This window comes from Bombus fervidus, chromosome 1, assembly GCF_041682495.2.
Source record: "Bombus fervidus isolate BK054 chromosome 1, iyBomFerv1, whole genome shotgun sequence".
Lineage (NCBI taxonomy): Eukaryota > Metazoa > Arthropoda > Insecta > Hymenoptera > Apidae > Bombus > Bombus fervidus.
Window position 1 is genome coordinate 3,724,716 of NC_091517.1, and position 22,122 is coordinate 3,746,837.

A 22,122-nucleotide genomic window follows, 5' to 3' on the forward strand; every position below is an offset into this window, starting at 1 on the left:
TCAGTCGTCGAATCTCGACGGGGTTCATGGAATTCGTGCAAAAAGGCGTAAAAGAAGATTTGTCGGAGTTGATGACGAAAGCGATATCGTGAAAGGCTCGATGGTAAACAATGGCACGTCGAATCGGGGTGAAATAGAACGAGCAGCGAAAAATCCATCGATCGAGAGAAATTGCTCGCAGAAAGTGACACGCGGCCTGGAAGTGGGGCCCGTTCTGGATACGTCGCAGGCGAAACAGTTTGAGGAGAAGAAATCGAGACATTGTGGGAATGATTGGGGAGAAGAGTCGCGTGTCGTGGAAAGAGAAAGCATAGTTGTGAATGGGTATAATGGGAGGAATGGGTATATTAAAAGCAATTTGAGGGCGCCGAGGTATGACGATGGAAAGAAAGAGGAGGGAAATGTGATTTATTTGGTCAGGAAGGAGAGAGACGTTGGAAAAAAAGATTTTAAAGCGAGGAATGAATTAAAAGAACGTGAAGAATTATTGGATGAAACATCTAAAGTGTCCGGAAGAAAGAAACGAGAATTAAATGTGATTGATTTAGTAAGAAAGAGAAAGGACGTTAAAAAGGATGACTCTAACATGACGAAAGAATTAAAGCAACGTATAGAATTATCAAATAAAACATTTCAGATGACTGATGGGCAGAAAGAAGAAGAAAAAGTAATTGATTCAGTGGGAGAAAAGAAAGACGTTCATGGAGAGGTTTCTAAAATAAAGGACGAGTTAAATGTGCATGCAAAATTGTTAGACGAGGCACCAACGATAACCGAGGATGTCATAAATCAGGAAATATACAGTCGCTTTAACGAAGAAACGAATGAAAGTAAGGAAGATGACGATACAAAAATTAACAAAGGGAAAGATGATGAAAGTAAAGAACAGATTGACGTTGATGTTGAAGTTCCAGAGTTCGATTACGTGGAAGAACTAACCGAGGAAGATCATGCTGATGAAAGTATTGCTACCACAGAAGCTACCATAAATACAGAAAAATATCCTTTCTACAATAACGAAAAAATGCCAACTCCATCTGCTTTAAAATATGCGGTAGATCCTAAGAGATTACCTACGAAAACATACGGAGCCATGGACTTTTACAATTCGAGGGACGCTTATATGCAATGTGACGAGGTGGAGCCTAATTTAAAGGTATTACCAGAGAAAGAAGAACCAGTAGGAAATAAAGATCCGAAGGGAAATCTTCCTCGTCTTAAAGGATTAGGAGACAAGCTTGACTGTTTCAAGGCTAAATACTTTGACGAAGATCCATTCGATAATCCCTTGTTTCTAGAGAAACAAGTGGAAGATCCAGTTCCTCCAGCTGAAATAAATGGCAAGCAGTTCGTCTCGAGAATCATGATGTTCCCTAGAGAAGAGGATGATTACGTGATACAGAAATCTTCTAGGAGACCAGAGAATTATCGACAACTTCGAAAATACATTTCTAATCCAGTCGTAGCTCAGAAAACAAGACGAATTCGATATAAAATTTATCCAAGAACGATGCCAAAAACAAGAAGGAGACCTGAGAGTTATAGAGTTCAAAGTTCACGGACTAAGTACACGAAAAATTCTAAAAGACCACAGAAAATTGAGAGACGTCCTGTCACATCTGCCAGTGAAATATCCTCGATAAAGCTTTCAGATAGCATACCATATCAGAGTCAGGTTTATGAGGACGTTATGGGTACCATAAAGAATTTAGCGAATTCTTATCAAGTTCGTGAGATGACAACGATGCCAGCTTCAGAGGAAATTACTTTAATGGATGATACGGTGGTTGACGTTAAAACGAATTCTAGTACAAATTCGACGAGTTACAAGAAAAGAGAGAAAGAGAAGAATAGTGTGTCGATAGATATCATGGATCGTCCGAGTGATATGAGAATTAATATTAAAGGACCGATGCCTACATATCAGAATAGGTATAGACAAGGTGTGTACAAGAGAATTATAGTTCCACAGAAAAGTCGATTAAGGGTTCAGCCGGTGCAGAAACCTGCAATTGGGATTAGAACCGTGAAACGTCGTCGAAAAGTCCGAATTTATAAGCGGGATCTGAAGGATGACTTGAATTCTAGTAGTGAAAAAAAATTATTAGTTGCTTCCATTGAATTGGGCTCCCAGTCGGCGGAAAAGAAAGAAGACAAAATAGGAAATAGGTTCTTGAAATGGAAGGAAAGTGATCATCAACTAAGAAACTTGGAAAATTCAACGATTGAGAACGACAAAGATTCTTCTACTCAAGAAGATTCAATGACTTCCACCAAACTTCCAAAAACAATCGATACAAAGAGAAAATCGAAAATTCCGAAAAGTGTAACGATTAATTCTTCGAATAATAAAGAAGATCACATAGGGGAAGAATCTCAAAAAGTTGTGTACACGATTAAAGACAGGATAAGGTACTCGAAACCAAAAGGTGATCTTCGGAATGTTGGCAAATTTGTGAATAAAACTATGGTGGAAGAAGACAAGAGACGAAGCGAGCCAAGGTATAATTATATTAGAAGAAAGAACCCTTCAAACCTAACATTAACCACTACAGAGAGTTCTTCGTTGGACTTGACTAATAAAATTAATTGGACAGAAACTGTGACGACCACGGATAAAGTCATTGAACTCGACAGTCAAGAAATTATGAAAGAAAACCGCGAAGTGGAATATACGAGCAATAATACCAAAAACGATTACCAGAATAAATCTGAAAATTTTAATAACTTTAAACATGATCTAATTAACCAGTCAAATGAAGAAGATGCAAATAAAACAGGAAGTGGTTATGCAGTTTACGAAAGTGTGAACGAAGGTGAAGTAATAACCACACAGAAACCACAATTGTCGACTTCTACTGAATTCTTTAACTTGAAAAGCTTCCTGGATACTGATCCTCCAAAATATGCAGAATTAGCTAACGAAGACTTTCAGAGATCATTTTCATTGAATACTACCAATAGTTCTAATGGGCACAACAAAACCTCAGACTCTACGAATTTCAATGAAACACAGAAGGGAGACGAACATGAAAAGGAAAAGGATGAAGATACTTCGAAACCGTTTCATCAATCATATTTTTCCAATGAAGAATCTTCGGAGAAAGCACAGACAGAGACGAAAGTTCAGTCAAGCACAGAATCTTCCGAAGAAAGCAGCGTCGCATCGAAAGAAAGCGAATCAGAGGAAGATCGAACGTATTTCTCATATACTTCCAGGCCATCCTCTCCAGCAGAGAACTATGAAGATGAAAAATATTCGCAGCTTGGACCACGTATAAACAAACCAGCCTTCTACCATCCTCCATTTTTCAATTACAAAAGATTTCATCCAAAGGGAAACTCTGAAGAAACGCAAGAAAGCAACGAAGAGAAAGAAGAATATGTTTTCCCGTGGTATAAAGACAAAGAAGATCGACGGAAACGAAGACGCAGTCGATATCGCGATAAAATGAATTACGAATACGAATATCCATGGGAAAGAAGAGAACGATTAGCACGAGAAGATAGAAAAAGAGAGGCAGAGAAGCGTAAAGGCTTGCTAAGAAAATTCGATGATGAAGAGGAAGAAGCAGAGGAAGCTTCTGCTACGAAATATCGAACGAATACTTACCCACGTGGAAGATACCGATTTTGGGGTCGAATAGACAGTGATTCTTCAGAAGATAGAACTTCAGATAACATGGAAAGTAGCAGCGAGTATCGACCAATAATGAGGTACAGCAGCAGATATAATTCGAGAAATATTAAGCTACCTCTGGACAAACAATCGACGAATATCAAATCGAGAAGTATAGAAGACATTAGTAGATCGATCAAGAAGACTCTGGAAGACAATTCAGAGGAGAAGGGAACGTTGGAAGAAACGAAGAATGATTCGTCGCAGGAAAAGAAACTCGAAGGAAAAAAATCTGTGACTTCTTATAAATCTAGAGGTATTTCCAGAGGAATGATTGTTCCTGAAGATGTGACATTAGTCCCCAGCAGGAAAACGAGAAATAGAGAAAAATCGATAGATAATAGTTCTATGAATAGCTTGCTTGAAAATAGAAACTCGAGCGAGTTGGTGAAGAATACTTCAGACAATTCCGAGCCTCGAATAACCGTGGTCGAGAGTCCTCGAGAAATTGAGAATTCCACGAAGCAGACAAGCAAGAAAAGACGAAGGCCATCGAAGAACGCTATTTCTACAATGGAAACTGTGACAAAATCTGCCACTGAAGCTAATCGAGCTCGTCGAAGACAGAAACCTTCTTCTACCACCGTTGCCACGGTCGAATCTACTTCTTTAGTTGCAACAACGACGTCAGCTTCTAAAATTGCTCGAAGGAGAAATCAGAAGAGTAAAGATTCGAAGAAGAATTACATCTCTAACGTCCTGAATAAATCTGTCAACGAAGCTAGCAATGAGACAGATGCTTCGAGTAAAACTGGAACAGCGGAGCAGCATTCCAGAGGCAGAAAGAAGAATCAAACGAATGAGTTAGAGAACGAATTGGCAAAAAACGACAGAAATAAAGAACTATCTATAAAAAGTTCTATAGAACAGGAGCATCTGGAGAAAGTGAACGATGGTGGAGGAAAGAATCCAGGGAACGAAACTATCGAGGAAAAATTGGTTGACGTGAATCAGAATAAGGAAGCAGAGGAATCGAAGAGAATATTTCTTCCTGTCAAGAGTGATGAAAGGTTCGATTTCAAGGACGCTAGGATAGAGACCTTGAGTGACTTTGATAAAACTCATAATGATTACGAGATTGGAAGCATATTGAAGACAGACACGAATTTTATACCTCAGAACAGAGCTCTTCAATTGACTGAACAAAGTTCCCGGGAAATTATTTCTACTGTTTCTTGGATATCGGAGAATTATGATTTTTAAGAATGCTTATTTTTTATTTGTATTTTATATCAGTACTTTAAGGTCTTTTTAGTAGAGTCCAGAGAAAAGAAGGAAAAATTGAAAATCGTGCTGTTGTTGAACTAATTGGAAAACATTTATGTAGACGAGTAGAAATTGTTTGGAAAGGATGTTAATGGCACGTTAAGATGATGTTAGCTTCATTAGAGATTACCATTAGGATTTCCTTTCATTAACCTGACATATTGAGAGAGTTTTGTGTGATACGGTGTTTTAGAAAGGCGAAACGAATTTGAGTTATTTTAGTGATTACGAGTCGCTTACGAAACAATTTGTTTTAGACTAGTTTTTGAGGGCAAGTTGGTAAAAAGTATATCACGTTTACCTGTGCAATGTTTTCAGACTTAAATAACTTGTGGAAAGGAAATAATTATAATACTGGAAGGATGGAAATCGAACGGTCATATTGATTGGGTTTAAAGCAAGAGGCGAGTAAAAGAGATGGCGCAAAGAAAATGTGGAGGAAGAAATCAGGACGGAACGCTTTAACAAATCTTTGCAAACTATTTTCTGTAATAAATCGAAACTATTCTAACTAACATTTAAACAAATTGGTTAGAACTATAATGACATTAATTCTATAAATCTTTTACTAAACAAATAAAGTTACATATTTGTTATCGTTAGTTCTTTATCTATTACATGTATTGTTGTATATTGTACATAAATCAGACTATTTGAATAAACATGAACGTTGCACAAAAAACAGGAAAGTCCTTAAAGAATCCTTAAAAAAGTTTTTAAAAAAGTACTAAAATATTTTCACTTAAAATTCCTTTAAAAAAATTCCATAGAAGGTCTTAAGAAAATTCATAAAACATCCTTACAGAAACCTTAAAAAATTCTTGAAAAATCTTCATAAACAATCTTCAACGAATTTCCACCGTTTAATCAACATGTTAATTATTTCTTTGTACAATTGATTATAATCTAAATTGTTACGCTCATTACGTAACATCAATCCTTGTTCTAAAGTGGATATCCTTGATCCAATTCAGTACAACAGAATGTCACAATTTCTCCAAGGAATTTAGTAAGTAACTTCTGAATCATTCTTCCGTTTATCGTACTGCAGACGTGATGAATGATTCGTCGATGAAGAATGATGTACTTGCACTTAACGATTATTATGCAGTTTAGAATAATGATCCATGCTATTATGTTAATTACTCGATGCTTAGAAAATAATTGTCTTATTAAATCAAATGCACCTATGAACTTCATGGTCTGAATATCGTTATGGCTAAGAAATTATGTAGGCGAAGTAATTAGTTACCAGTAATTAATGCGTCAAATGGAAATATCTTATACAATAACTGATCATAAAAATTAATCAAAATATTTTTTAGTATTCAATTAACGAGATCTTTAGCTATATTTAGATATCAATTTCGATACTTATTTGTCGTGATACAATTTTCAATTTGTTCAGTCAGAAAAGTGGAAATATGTAGTATAATAAATGAGTGTATAAGGATTAATATAATTACATCTATTATTTAGTATTTAATTAATCAAATTTGACAGTGAAATTACATTTGCTGGACGATTTTAATACCTATGAGGCAACAAAATTTTCAATCTTCAATTTGTTTAGTAAGTAACGTGCAATAAACAACTTTCAAATATTTCTCAATCGGAATCAGATTTTCCCTGATAAAAATACGAATTACCGAGTATTTACCTTATTCTGTTGGCACGGTCGACGTGAGTGGTAGCTGGACGTTCACCAAGGTTAAGGTGGACGATATCCTCCATTTAGGTACGTACTGCATTCTAATAAAATCCTGTATCGATGAATAACACTCGATACTGAAAGGGAATACAAGCCTTTGATTGGCCAACTGCGAGACCGAGCCCCGTATATAATTCGATCTTTAGTTTCGTGCTTTAGTTTCCTTCTTGTCTTGCAAAGTGACTACCAAAAGGTCAATATGATTCCTTTGAAGGTACGTCGTCGCACTTGTGTTCGTTTTGCATAAGAATAAATAAAGCACTTCGTAATCATCTAAAAATGGGATCTTAAATGAGTGGTGTTCCTTAACAGTATAGTTATTACATTTATTTCTAAATGACGACTTTTATACATATATCAGAATATATAAATATCAATTTCCCTAGTGAAGTGCGATAAAGTGTTATTATAATAGTGTTTTTGACAGAAAAGAGTTAAACAATATAAAAAATTCAAAATAACAAAAATTATCTAAACGCAATGATTATTCATTAAAATTTTCGTTTTTCTTCAATTTTCAATTTTTTTTTTTTCTTTCAATTTTTCAAATTTCAAATATTAAATGTTACAACTTAATTTCTAATAACCTTTAGATACGTTCCTATATACTAATCACTTACAAAATATTAAATTAATAGAAGGAAAAGGAAGCGATAAAACATTTCGGTAAACATATGCTTTGATAGTGTCAAATTGGTGTTCCTCACGCGATAATTGAATCGGGTTTTATAAGCGTTCGAACTAGAACGAAAAAGAGAAAATAGTCACAGCAACACGACTCGCGTGACTAACATAAGAGAGGTGATTGTGTTCTCCAAGGTCCATATGTTTCACTAATGCTAATACTAAAAACATGTTTAATGAACTTTGCAAATCGAACCGTTTTGAAGTGAATTTAAACGAGATAATTATTTAAACCAAATTTCGTGACTGTGTTATTTATATCTGCTTTCTATTATTTGTTAGCTTTTAATAGTTGAAATATAATTATTGCCTTACGCGAATTCTCTCGTTTACAGTGTTCTCTAATAACGAAATTAGTGGAAACGAAATCCTGGCCTTGGATTGGCTAACAGTAACCTTACGCCGAGCCTATAATTCAATCTTCAAGTTTGTACTCGAGTTTCGTTCTTGTTTTACGATTCGACAAACAGAAAACACGACTACGTGTGCTGAAATAAAAATAAACTTAAACGATGCATCCAAATGAAACTGTGTATTTTAGCTGCATGTATACGTTCCTGCTTATTTTCTTTCTTTTTTTTTAACAAAAGTAAAATGACAGGAGAAAGCGAAAACGTTTAACATCTAACAGTTAATACTTCAAACATGTTTGTTTAACGGTTTGCAAGATTTCTATATTCGAGTAACGATAAGACACTTTGCTTTTTACGGTATAATTAATTTATATCACCAGGTAAAAACTAACATGCAAATAATGTCATACTTTCTATCGATGACTGTCGTTTACTGTCATTACCTAAGTTTGTTGTCGCGATATTAAATTCGCGGATAATAGGCTTACCTTGTTAATAATTTCTTAATTGAGAATCTGATATACCTGACTAAATTCTGTTACATCAACGAACTGAATATTGTTTTAATAATATGGGAAGATAATTTCTTTGTCTTCAGTATCTGATCGAAAGCACATATAAAAGAGCGATAATGTACGTTCAGCTTCAAAAATTACATTGATTTAGCCAGCAGAAACAACTAAGATTTTTCCATTTCATTTTAGCGTCTGCTTATAAAATGGCAATAATTAATTGTTTACAGACCATTCTACTGTTAACTATGGTTGGTTTGCTGAACTTATCGACAGTTGCACCGGACAGCGCAGGAATCGTAGAGATGGTGAACGGATTGGCGTATGGTAAGTCAGTCTACTTACTTTCCTTTTACGTTACATAATCTCAAGAAACTTCCTTAACTTTCGTTTCTCTGCGAGTAATTTGTAATTTTGCTATTTCTATGTGTGCATTATCGTTATAACTAACTTCAAATTTGATAAAAGTAATCAAACGTGTTTTCATATTCGACTGAATCTCGATAGAGGACGACACTGCGTTTCGAGAACATTTCGCTCGAATTCCTTTCACTTTTATTATAAGCAGTTTATTTTCTGAGAATCAGAGTAGAAGATCACAAATTCCACCATGTTAAGCAAGATTATAAAAACAGAACATAAAAATATTGGATCTGATTATACATTTTTATTGCGTGTGATTTAGAAATCGTAGAGATTTCAATGCGTCGAGTGGAGATTTCAACACCTGCGTAGGCGATATCGACTGCTTCATGATATGTCGCTCGGAACGTATAAGATTTAAATCAATATAAAAATGAAACTAAATTAAATATAAAGTTAGTTAGTATAATTGTTACTTCAAGGATAAAAATATTGTTTAACTTATTAAAAAATTATACGACAAAGTATAATTAATATTATCATATTAATTAAACTTTATATCCAATTTTAATTCGATTCACTTATTAGAACTACGATGCTTACTTACGAATTGTTACTTTTCATTATTTACTAATTATTATTATTTTATTCTAGGAGGCATTCCCTACGGAAGCGTAACTGGAATGCTGGCAAAGTATCCAGGATTCATGAGACAACAATTTAATTCCATTCAGGCTCGGCAATTAAATGGATTCGGAAATGTACAACCGGTAGTTGTCAATCCAAATTTTAGGGCAACGAGACTGGTAGGCGTGCATCCGCAACCTGTGCAAGTTTACAATGCTCGTGGTGTCGTTGCCCCTGGCGTTGTTGGCACGATCAGTCACATAGGATACTGAGTTTCATTAGTTATAAAAAATTTCCAATAAAAAGTACAAAAGCTTTGACACTTTCATTATACACTCCAAAAACTTCATTATATTTATTATCATGTATGATCGTATTTATGTGTATTTAAAAATCATAATTAAATGAAACTTTTTTAGGTAGTGTCATTAAAGATATGAGAAATGGTTTAGAATACTTTTATTCCTCTTTAGCAACTTGTTTCTTAAAAGTACATGTAAGGTAAGTATCCCGTCAATTATGTTCTCTCAATCACTATGTAGCAAATGAAAAAGATCGATGGTGATATGACAAGTATATAATTCGGATGTGATCGACAACTTTCTATCTTGTGAATCAGTATTTCCATAGCGTATACTGTAATTCTATTCCGAAATATTACTTTAAATCAGTTCCTTCCTGATTATACAATAAACTATATTATTACCCAATTTAAATAATAAATTACAATTCTAAGAATAAATCAAACGATCAATTGGTATCATTTCTGTGTGTATCAATTATATAGATGCGATGATGATATTCCCGTATGAAATATACAAAATTGATCGACCATTTGTCGATTGCATTAGTTATCAGAAATTCGAGTAAAGAAATTACACGTAATGTCGTTTACGCATGAAATATTCAAAATTGCTTGGACTTATATCAATTGAATTAGGGCAGAAGCGTTTATGGAGAGAAAGTATAAATGACATCGGGTACGGTGTATGCCTGTTAGTCGTCACGAGCTGCACGCACGATGCATTACCCTCTACACGTGAGTACCTATATGAACGCTAATACGATCCTCGTTGACAGAGAGAAAAAAACCAACTGTTTCGTAACTGTGAAGATGATATTCGTCCTACATCGATGCACCATGCGGTAACGCGGCTACTTTCTTGAACCGTCAATCGAGAAAATACATTTTCGTTTCGTTTGCCTCTAACGATGTACACTGACCAATTGTTTCTTACATAATACCGTTAGCTTTATCGTTTGTTAAACCTGTCAGATTGTCTTATCATATATATTTAATATAAAGAAATATTGTACCGGTACTTTGCTTAAACGAACATCATGAATCATAAAAAATTAATTGTCTCACGATGTGTCGTATATAAGTTACAGAAGATGATAAAGTATAATAAATTTGAAACAAGTCAGTGAAACTTCTCGATTAAATTGCGCAAAAGAAGTTTGGGTACGCAAACGAGATCATAGATCTCAGAGTATGTAATCGTAAAATGTAAATTGTCGCCGTTGATTCTAATCGTCGCAACAAAATCGTAATAGTTGCGTAGTCATGAAAATTTATTGCTATTTGCAAACAGTATAGTGCACAGATGCTGTACCAGATTTACACGTGTCAGATAAATTTTAATGAATCGTTCTGCAAACGTCGCCTGTTAGATTCGCACTAATATATTCGCAAGTGCACGTCCTTGCGAGAAGAAAGGATTAGACGTTGCATAATCGTGCTAATTACGATCCGACCAGAACAATATGAGACAGTATACATGTGCATCATGTTCTGAGAACGCGTTCCACTTGGAGTCAGTGCAATTAACTGTAAACGAATATCTATCTAAAGCAATAAATTCCATAAAATCTTCGTCACTGATAAAAAGAAGGAAAAAGAAAACATCGATTGTCAACAAGATGTTTTATTGTGTTATGTTTCCCAGACGTTTAATTAAGAAAACAAACGTGTGTGTTTAATTAACGGACGCAGATTCATATCGGCTGTTGGAAAATCTTTTTGTCGTTCGTGTCGAACGACAGTCGGATCGTTCATTGATCGGTTGCTATTGTTCAATGGAAACTTATATGTCAGCTTCGTTAGAAAATAGATGAAACGTGGGCGTTCTTCGGATACAACTTTAGATCGCGATAGTGACCATTCATAAGGACTACGGCACGTATAAATCGTGAGTGACCACGTGTATTTTATTGCGATGGCGGTGTACGCCGCTTGTAGAAATTAACTTCGTGAATGAATAAACCATGAATGAAACGGGAATACGACTCCTTATTTGCTTTCTACGTGATTTACTTATTGCCGATTGATACGTGTCGAACAGATTTATATACTTGGCTTCGTGTAACTTTTCGCTGTAGAGATCATTCGATAATCGATTAACCGATCACTGATGATAATATATCTACATTTATCAGTTATCAATATAATATAATACTTACACACACACATTTGTTGCTATCCAGATAATATCAAATCAGAATTTAGTTTCTGGTAGATACTGTTTGTTACTGGAAATTGATTTAAAAGAGAAAATATTTCTGAAAAGAAAGAATTTTTAGTCCTTAGAAAGTACCTACTGATTTCTGTAAATGAGTATCTATGCATTAGTAAGCTGATGTGCAGTTGTATAAACCCATAATTACGATCATATGGAAAGTCGCGAATAATAAGTAACAATTCACACAATTATTTCCTTATGCGGACTACGACGAGTGATACAATAATTGCAATCTATTTTCTTTGGTTCCTTTCATGCGTGCCGCACCTTCCACAATGCAATTTTAATGTTATATAACCGTGGTCGATTATTTTCTCGATCGTGTTCACTCAGTTTTCTTCTTGGAATTTTAGATATTTCAGGAAGCAACAAGTTTGCTACGACCAATTGGTTCGCCATAGGTCACAATCTCGTGGATAACAGGTTCCATGAAAACTAAATGAGAAATATTGATGACTTTCCATTGCAAGAGTGCTATATCTTGTAAACAAACACGAATACCTGTCATACTTTGATAGTTGCTCATAAATAGCGACACAGGTCAATGAAACAAAAAATGAAAGTTATGCTTACAAATATTTATAAAAATTGAATTTAAAACTAGTTTATAGCGAATATCATAATGTACTAAAAAATTATAAGTTATTTCTAACTTAATTCAACATTTCTACTCACGTTCAAATCTGAGAAGGTTGAAAAATTTAATCCAAATCGCATCATAATCGTCTAAAACACTAAGTCAGAGCTTAATTCAAAATTTTTATTTAAACTCAAATTTAAAATAATTAAAATTCTAAATCGAAAGGCAATATTACAATCGTGTAAAAAACTAAATACAGAGGAAACAGAAACAGAAGTGCTTGGATCAAAACATTTCGAAACTTAGAGACATTCTTCCGCCTCCGCGATTGCCTGCTCGCAAAATTTTCACAATCGGCCATACCACGTGCAAACCAAGTGTGTCATGTATGAAACAGTGCGTTGATCTTCGGGTTTGAGCATGTAGCTTCTCCCATTGCATAATGAAAAATAAAACATCGTATTACAGAAAATTGCCAGGCACGGTATCGCGAGCCTCTCATTACTCGCTCCGTGTTACGTAGTTCAAAGGCAAGCTTAGATTTTCCTCATTTAAAAAGAGAAAGAAAGCCTTCGCTCTTCCCATTGACTATTTTTACTTTAATTTTCATTGCAGATAACGGCGGTGATCGTTAGTCTATGGATTCTTCGGGACAACGTGAACGCGGCAAAAAGCGGACTCAGTAAGTCGATTATTATTCCGTTCTGGGAAACGCTTTTAAACATCACTATGCACACCCTTGAACTGCTTTTAGAACAATGACGATTATTTTTAGAAAGGAAAATTCTACGAGACGAATGAGATCAGTTTTATTTTATTAAATGCGCTGATATTTAGAATCGTTTGACATTAAGTGCGTCGAGAATTGGAATTATTTGATTATTAAATGCGCCGATATCTGAAATTGTTCGCTATAAAATGCACTTGACGTTTACGAATCTTTAAATTACTTTTTTAAATTACTCTGTTTACTGCTGAGGAAAAATGCAAAGCTGCTTTAATAAATCGTGTAATTCATTCTATCATGACTTATTATGGTCAATGGAGAAATTCAAAAAGACAAATTAAACATATTTTAATCTTTGTAAGTATATGTAAATATACGAAATTGGCCAATCTCGTATGAAGTAAACGATGGCAGAAATATTTGAACGGAGAAAGTGTAATTGACATCCAATATGATGCATGCCAGTTGGTCTTCATGAACGATGCACGCACGTTGCATTATCCACGTGAGTTCGCGAACACTAATAGGATCCCCGTTGACAGGTTAAAAAGAGCACTTTCGCAACTATGACGATAAATGACAATCTTCGTCCTACATTGATGCCTCTCGTGGCAGACGAGTCACTTCTTTTATATCTTTGAATCGTGACAACTAATTTATGATTTCCAATTTAAATGTTAAATAATATAGCACATGAAATGTTATCTTTAATTGTGAAAATTTCTGGTTTCTGTTTATTTAGAATTTCTGTGTCATTTCGAATACTTTTAGTGAATGACGATTGTAATAATTAATTTAATAATAATAATAATCCAAATAGAATAATTTAGAGGGACTTTCTATTTGCAAATACGCTGTTTGACACAGAAGTAAATTTTTTAAATATTATTGTACAATAACTCTTTCAAAAATGAGTATCTGTCTATTTAATTCCTATTTCAATTCAATCAATTTGCATGCTTCTAGTCCTCATGGGCACAATTACGCTAAAAAATTCTTTACTAATAAATTGTGTAGTACACGTGTAGAACATGGATTTTGCCGCGGGCAAATTTTTTCTTCCTTACTTTCAACTATTCATCACACTCACGATTTCCTTATTGCGCTTGGTTTAGACTTTGGGACTTTTTCTAGTTATACTAAACCATGTTTTCATTGAATAGTGTCTGTTTGCCTCCGGCTATACTTCTAGCTTCAGCCTTCCACATCTACTATCGTGACGTTTATCCTTACATCCGTAAGCTGTGACATCAACATACTGTAGTGATCCGAACATTTACTTTCTTGTAATTTGTCTCGAACGTGTTGTAACAGGCTTGAATATCAAATTAACGAAACCACTAACAAAGATACTAGCTGTCTTTTCAAAGCCTAAGATCCACGCGATAAATATGCAAAAATGTAAATAGCAAAGGTTGAGATACATAATAATGTGGTGATTGTATTTATACAGAAAATTTCGAATTAATAAAAAAAAAAAAAAAAAAAGGAAACTAGAAAAAAGCTAAAAGATCCCGTAAAATCAACATAAAAAATAAGTTTATTATTTAAATTCTGAAATTCTTTAAAACTATATCGAACCAATAACATCTAAATCGTTTTGTTGCGAAATAGGTACCGAGGTGCTGACGTCTTTCGCCAGGAACATCGCGTCGGTCCTGTCAACGACCTTGTTAAACGATTACCAGGATCCACCATCGAACCAATCATCGAGTAACCTTCTGAAAAGAATCCAGGAAACACAATTCTCCTTAGACATTGACCGTACTCAGCCAGAGAGTTCCGAAATCTCATCAAATACTTCTTTCAATCGTTATCCACGATATACTCGTGAATCTTCTTCAAACGAAGGAAAACAAACGTTCCAGAACACTTTCTTAACGAATACACCCCAATACTCGAAATATTACAGTTCAGAAGCGTACAAACCATACGAATTCGCGTCGAATCGCGATGCGCGAATTTCTTACAACCAATTGAACGTGGGAACACCTGGAAACGTTAATGGTGGTACGAAAGATAATTCCATCGACGTAAATATTAAGACAGCTCCTCTGCATTATTCCAATCAATACCATCAACCTTCAGGATTCAGATACAAATCTGAATCTATACATCAATTATCTAACGCAAATCACTATGCTCAGTTTGACCCTCAGCCGAATTATCATCATCTATCGTCTCAGACACCTGTTAGTTCTCAGGAATCTTCAACAACTGAAGGACTTAACCCAAACGATGAAAACGAGAATACTCAGATCGCTCGAATAACTCGTAGGCCGTTTAACTTAAATTACCATAGTCCCTTTACTGCTCCTTATTATCCATTTCATCAACATCCAAGTTTCTATTCTCACCATAGGCCCATCGAAGGTGAGAATCAACCTGTGAACCCAAGTAGTGAACAGGATGAAAGTAACCCGCCTCGATTGATCAATGACCAGAATCAAGGCCAGACCGCTATAGGAGGATACGATTACAGTCCTCGTTTTCATCATAAGCAACCTTATTACGATGGTTTCTATCATGGATTTCCTGGATTTTACCCTGGTCCTTTTAACGAGTCTTTTTATCGGGGAAATGTGGAACAAGGTGGTGGTAATGGGACATATAGTCCTTATGATCCTTACAATCCGTTTTATTTTCATGGTTCAAAGTTTGGTCCTTATGTTCCTTACAATCAACCATATTATCCGAACTTTAATGGACACAGAAGACCCGTGGAACCACAAAATCCACCTGAGAATCAAGGACATTCTGAACAAATAACATCACCAGAAAATGTACAAGGTGATGTCAATTCTACCGGATATTATCCTCCGTATGGTGGATATCCTTATGGTTTTCCACCGTATGGACCCTACTATGGTGGTTTTAATTTTCATTCCTATCCTTTGGCACCGTTTCATGGGTTACCTTATCGTTTTGGCTTCCACAATTATCTATTTCCAGGAATCAAACCTGCACCTTATTTGAATTTCTATCCAGGTGGTTATCCACTGGTTCATTCTTATCCTTTCGGTGGATATTATCCTTATTATAAACGACCTGCGGTAACTGAGAAACCTGAACAAATGGAGAAAGCTACTGATGAAAATCATAAGACCGGGCCAGCCCCGAATAGCGAAGCTGAAATGTTGTCTGAAAGCAAGTCGGAAGAGGTTCGATCTCCTACTTCGAATGGATATAAGAAACGCGCTTCGTTTGGACTTGTGACCAAAGAAAGAAATAAAGTAGCGAGTGATCGGTCGTTGAATCAATTATCTTGAAGTAATTTATAATTATCACTAAATTGTGGATTTTTATACAAAGTATGTATTTTTATGGGTACAGTTAGAAATGAAATTTAAATATAGATTTGTTTTAAGAATTATGACGAGTATTTTATTTTACATATTTTATACATATCTGTATATTATATACATCCTGAATTTCACCAAAGGTACATAAAAATTTACAATCTAATTATTGTAATATGTTAGTATTTATGTATTTAATGTAAGAAACATTTGTATGTATTGATCATTAATTAAAGTATCGTGGACATTTTCTCTTTCCTTGGTAATTTCTTTATTATTTTCGCTACTACTGACCCTCTCCCAATTCTTTTAATAATATCGGTGACGCATACATTCTCTCAATTGTTTCAATCACATTGTTGACACGTACGATGCGCTCTCTCAATTGTTTCAATCTCATCGGTGCATTGTCGCAACTATTTTATTTTTGTTTTCATCATTGCAATCAAAATTCACTATGAGTTTCGTAATGAGTTTGTTTGAGTCAGTTTCATTATATCGATTTTATTATTTGGATTAATTTCTGTGAGTTAATTTTATACTAAAAATATTTTATTATTTCTGCGAAGTAAAACGAGGAGGATAAACAGAATGAAATAGACAGGATAAACAGGAAAAATGGAATTTCGGTGTGCAATAGCAAAAGCGTTATTCGATTACTCCTTCTATGATTAAAGATATATTATCCTTTGTCCTAGATGATTGCAACAAATATTTACTAAGCGATTCATTAAAATAGTCAATGTGATTTTCAATGTGATTATAATTACGACCTGTTCTCAGGTCGCCTCCGACGTTGGAAAAATTTAATTGAGGTCCAACAAGGTGTCTCGACGACTTAATTGACAATTTATCTGACGACTAATCCGACGACACGTGCCGTAACTTGGCATTGCTCAACGAAACGTTCCCATACTTATGATATACAAAAAAATTCCCATAGCTCTAGTTGGCCTTATCCTGCAATTACACGCCGTGCCCATCACGCATGCCAACTATTACGGTCTAATAATTTTCGTAACCTTCGTAAAGATCTCTTGTATACGCAAATGTGACCTATCAATCGATCATTAAAGATGACACGATGCAATTAAGAACTCGACATTTATAATATGTATGGGAGATGTATAGGTGTAAAAACGTAGAGAATGAAATATGACGTAGAAAAATATATAAAATACCAAATTTATAATATTTAATGGGTGAAGTAAATCTTTATTTAGCTTGAAAATTTCTATTAATTGTATCCATAAAAATTTGTGTAAACATCCTTAATCCAGTGATCAGATGTAAGAGATAAAATGACAATTATCCGTTCAGAAGGATCAATAGAATCCTGATTGTCCTCCAATGGGTCATTCGGTTCCAGAACGGTAACAACGCAATAAAATTGATATATTGTTTTCCCCTCAAGGTGAACAAATTGTAATACGTAATACGCGGAAAATCCTTCATCGTTCACGATATTGCCGATCATAGATTCTGGGGAAGTATTTATCGTGAAAACAAGAAAAAAGGATCACGTAACTGACGGAATTAGATTCTGAATGTTTTCGATGCGACGATTAAGGCGAGGCGTGATTATGTATCATGCAAATTAGCAACAATATCGCTGACAATAGTTTAATATCACTCAATAACGAAACTGATTTTACGTACATATATATGTATGTATGTTGATCATTCGAGCAGGTTTCTATTTGATCAATTGTGAAGATTACGAGTCACGACTGCAAATGCTCAACCAAACCAAACCTGTTGATTACAATTTGTGTATAAAGTTATATAATTAAATGGATCGATAAATCAAGCGGCAGAACACTATCGGAATACGTGATATGTCTGATGCATATGCAATAATTGTACGCGATAAACGAAACATTCGACATAAAGAAATGCAGCAGGTATTTACGAATCGTGAAGTCACGCAATTCTTTTTCAGAGAAACGAAATGATTATTCATTGCATATATCAATTACGCGATTATGTTATAGAAGATGTGCTGCGTATTTCCTCGAGTCGTCGATGAATTTCAGTGCGGTGTAATATACTTTCGATTATATTATATACTTTACCGATTCGTCCAGTACATCGAAAGGATTCGCTGAATAATTTAAAATAAAAAATGGAAGGAAAGAAAGGAACGAGAAAAATTCATATACATTCGTGCGAGCACCAGAATATCTTTGATTCAACGAAGATCCAGTTGGGCAACGTTACGCTCAATGAGGCTTACAAGTATCGCACATTAACTGCAATTAATGACAGACGCATCCTCGGTTCCATGTGTGTCGCAACGATCATTCTTTTTTTTTTTTCTCGATTTCGTCCCGCGACCCATACCGTGTAATTTCACCATTTTGTAACGTGTTCCCCTCTTCCACGCTCCTGTTACACAACCCACAACTTTTCTTCTTTTTGTCTCGATCACGATACCCACGATTGCATCTCCTTTCGTCGCATCGTACATTCGTGCACACACTGCCCTTACTCGAGTAATAATTAAATTATCCAACAGCGTAGAAATGACTAGTTGAAAATCTTGTTTTATTCAACAACTTCTACTATCTATTATTAGAAGATGATTAGGTAAATATTAATTACTGATTCGTACACTAACACAATTCTGACTATTTATCTTCTGAACGTTAGAATTACCAACTGATAATTTTTCATAGTAATTTTATGAATTTGCAGCTCTTATGGAGAACTAAATGATTTTTAAGCTTTCTATGATTTAAGATTTAAAAGTTTTAAGACATAATATGGATAAAGCTATGCATAACAATTTCCTATGCATTGCGTATTTCCTCGCATACTTTTTACGTCGATTCCCTCGATTTTATATTTTAGAAATTTTATTCCAAGTTTTAATTTCTACGTTTTATCCTGTTTTATTCTCAGCTTCATTAGCATATCTTAGTCAGATAGGTAGAATTCTAGCGATAAAGTTATTTTAGGAACTACGTTGATTACAAAGTGACACAGTAGACCGTGTAATTCATCACAAGAATGACAAGGAGAATAGAAATTCTTACTATTAAAATTGAGATCGACACGAACACGATAATTTCAGCTGTCATATGTCAATTCGAAATACATGATTCGCTTCTAAATACGTTATATTCTTGCTTTGCAAGTGCATGATATTTCCAAAAAGGAATCCAATTTTCCAAATCGAGTCTCCACTTCAGGTCTCGAATAATAAGTAAACCCATTCTTTTCGCGGACAACCAAATAATTTAACGGGTCCTCGAAATTTACAATGCAAATATCACGACAACGTTTTGCTGGGTAACGCATCCTTCTTTCCAGGTACGTAAGAGGTATTGGGAAATTTAATGGAAGGTTTCTCAGACGAAAAGCGTAGATTCCTCGGCAAATTTGGATGTCAAGGCACTGTTCACAGGGCGTGCACACGGTTGACCACCCCGAAACACCGTTGTTGCATCGTCTCTCTTTCATAATGACGTGTTGCATTCGCATAATCCCAGAGTAACAATACCAGTCTTTGCTATTAGTGTTAACAGAGGGAAGCCAATACGAAGGCTGGGAAAATTGCTGATGGGGGCCGTGGCGGAACTCGCCTTTGTTATAAAAGAAACGGAGACCAACGTTGAACGGACAGTGGTATACTACTGACAGATCGGAAAAATTAGTGCAATTCCTCGAGGAGATAACAGGTGTGTCAGCTGACAGAGAATGGCTTGCTTGAAACTTGTGAGTAAAGAAATCATTATGCTCAACAATGAAATAAATTGATCAATTCCATTAAAAATAATTTAATTTTTTTTAAATCATACACTAACAGCGTATTCTAGTACTAAAATTATGAAATTTTGGAAAATGTTGATCAATTTGATTTGTAAATAGCGTTATCCGCGTGAATACATCATATAGGGGGGAAAAATTAATTTTCACTCGTTATTGAATTGACAATTCATGCTTAAATATTTTATTTCTTATTTATTTTGGAAATAATATGCAATCACTGAATACTGCAGATATAGATGGTTTTCTATATTCTATTTCGACGAGAGAAATTTTTATTCAAATTTTGTTTGCAGTATTCCTTTTTTCCCTTCATAATGCGACGAGACGTAAATAATTTATACATCTTCAGGTTATATGACTCGTTTTTCGTACTGAGAATTTTTTATGGCTTTTAAGAAGTTATTTCTGGAGAACATCGTAAACTTAAAAGGAGGTATTGCATAGGGGAAAGAATACACGGGTAAACAAGTGTAAAGGAATACGTTAATGTATAAACGAATTTTTTAGAAATATAGTTTCGTGTATATAATGCATGTATATTTATGCACATTTTGAGGATGATGTTTCTTTCTAGTACACCGTCCTGCTGCTGGCTGTCATTATTGGCATCGTCGCTGCGAAACCAGGATACTTAGGTGGATACTACGGCGGATATTATCCTTATATTTATAGCTACAGATATCCGTTCTACGGATATGGACACGGATTCGGACATTATGGTAAGAGTACAGAATGCATGAGAAAATTTAGAACGCGAAGGAAGTGCTTTTAACGTCAATGGATTTTTTGTAAGCTTTAATTGACATTCCATTAAATGTTATATCATGTAAGGTTTTATATTTCCAACTATACTATAAAGTAAATTCTGTTAAATTTTTATTTGATTATTACTTGAGATCCTTTCTAACAATTATTGTAAAATGGACAAAATATTCATCGACGTTGCACATTCACGAGCAGAATTGTATATCATAAAATGAACAAAACATTCATCGACGTTACCCTGTCATCCTAATCTGCTTTTCCTCTTAGGCTACCCCTATTATGGTTATGGTCACGGATTCGGTCACTATGGCTATCATTAATCGAAAAGACGACTGTTTGGATACCACGATACCCAAGGAAGAAATATTTTAAAACCGATCTATCCTCGTACATCTGCCAATTTTATAATCGAAATCTTCTTTTATACAACAAGCTTTATTGCGAACTGCATTTATTTTCTATTAAATGATTTCTCGAAATTCTAGTTACTGCTAAAGTAATGACGAAGATGTTTGTCAAGTAAACGATTTGAACTGTATTTGATAAAATTTTATACTTTCATCGTCGTTAAAGATGTTGTGCAAATCAAGCAAATAAAACGTAGATTTCAGTGAGATTGTCGTGTCCGAAATATCTTATCATAGAGCCTTACATAAACCTTTTCGGTTACACGGTTCTTTATGAATAATAATAATAATAAAATTGTAAATCTATTTGTTCGATCGTTTCATGAAAGTATCATTTAATATAATTTTTTTACATATCAGTATCATTACGTTTGCTTACGATCACTTTTGCAAGTGGACAAGAAGAAGGAAGACGAAACTTTAATAACAATAAGAATATATATTATGTAATAAATATTACAATGCATTTCGTGAAATTCTAAAAATCAACTTTTAATCATAAAATTCATTACTAAAATGGAAACGAATTCCTTGAAAAAAGAAGGTTACAGTTACAAAAGAAAAAGGAGGAAATATAAATAAATGCATCATAGCGTCTAAATTGAGCAAATACTTAAACTTAAAATTCATTGCATGATGAAGGACATTAAGCGTAAAGTAGTGATTTCATAGAATTTCATAATATTGAACCATGAACTGGCGACTGATCATGAATCACGAAAATGCAGCAGAGAATGTGACAGACACAAAAAGAGTCATATTTCTCACTTTTTGCGTCTGTCACATACTACCTGATATCGGAGAATAAACCAATGTAATTTGAGATGGTCGAATATTTTGAAAACATCGAAAT

General features: G+C 34.6%; 3 protein-coding genes across 4 annotated transcripts; all 3 read left to right on the forward strand.

Moving 5' to 3' along the window:
• Window positions 1-6,768: 6,768 nt before the first annotated feature.
• On the forward strand, window positions 6,769-9,523 carry LOC139987405 (uncharacterized). 2 transcript variants are annotated; one of them, XM_072003680.1, is made up of 3 exons: window positions 6,769-6,870; window positions 8,436-8,532; window positions 9,223-9,523. In XM_072003680.1, the coding sequence occupies exons 1-3, from the start codon at window positions 6,856-6,858 to the stop codon at window positions 9,465-9,467; spliced, it is 357 nt and encodes a 118-aa protein (XP_071859781.1). In that variant the 5' UTR covers window positions 6,769-6,855; the 3' UTR covers window positions 9,468-9,523. The 2 variants fall into 2 exon arrangements, with proteins under 2 accessions (XP_071859781.1, XP_071859863.1); XM_072003762.1 differs by lacking the exon at window positions 6,769-6,870 and adding an exon at window positions 7,216-7,766.
• Window positions 9,524-10,206: 683 nt separating this feature from the next.
• Window positions 10,207-16,497, forward strand: LOC139986694 (uncharacterized). The gene is made up of 3 exons (XM_072002220.1): window positions 10,207-10,234; window positions 12,913-12,979; window positions 14,639-16,497. The coding sequence occupies exons 1-3, from the start codon at window positions 10,217-10,219 to the stop codon at window positions 16,291-16,293; spliced, it is 1,740 nt and encodes a 579-aa protein (XP_071858321.1). The 5' UTR covers window positions 10,207-10,216; the 3' UTR covers window positions 16,294-16,497.
• A 3,416-nt stretch (window positions 16,498-19,913) lies between these two features.
• Window positions 19,914-21,478, forward strand: LOC139986946 (uncharacterized). Its single transcript, XM_074111672.1, has 3 exons — window positions 19,914-20,043; window positions 20,672-20,816; window positions 21,130-21,478. The coding sequence occupies exons 1-3, from the start codon at window positions 20,026-20,028 to the stop codon at window positions 21,180-21,182; spliced, it is 216 nt and encodes a 71-aa protein (XP_073967773.1). The 5' UTR covers window positions 19,914-20,025; the 3' UTR covers window positions 21,183-21,478.
• The last annotated feature ends 644 nt before the right edge of the window (window positions 21,479-22,122 follow it).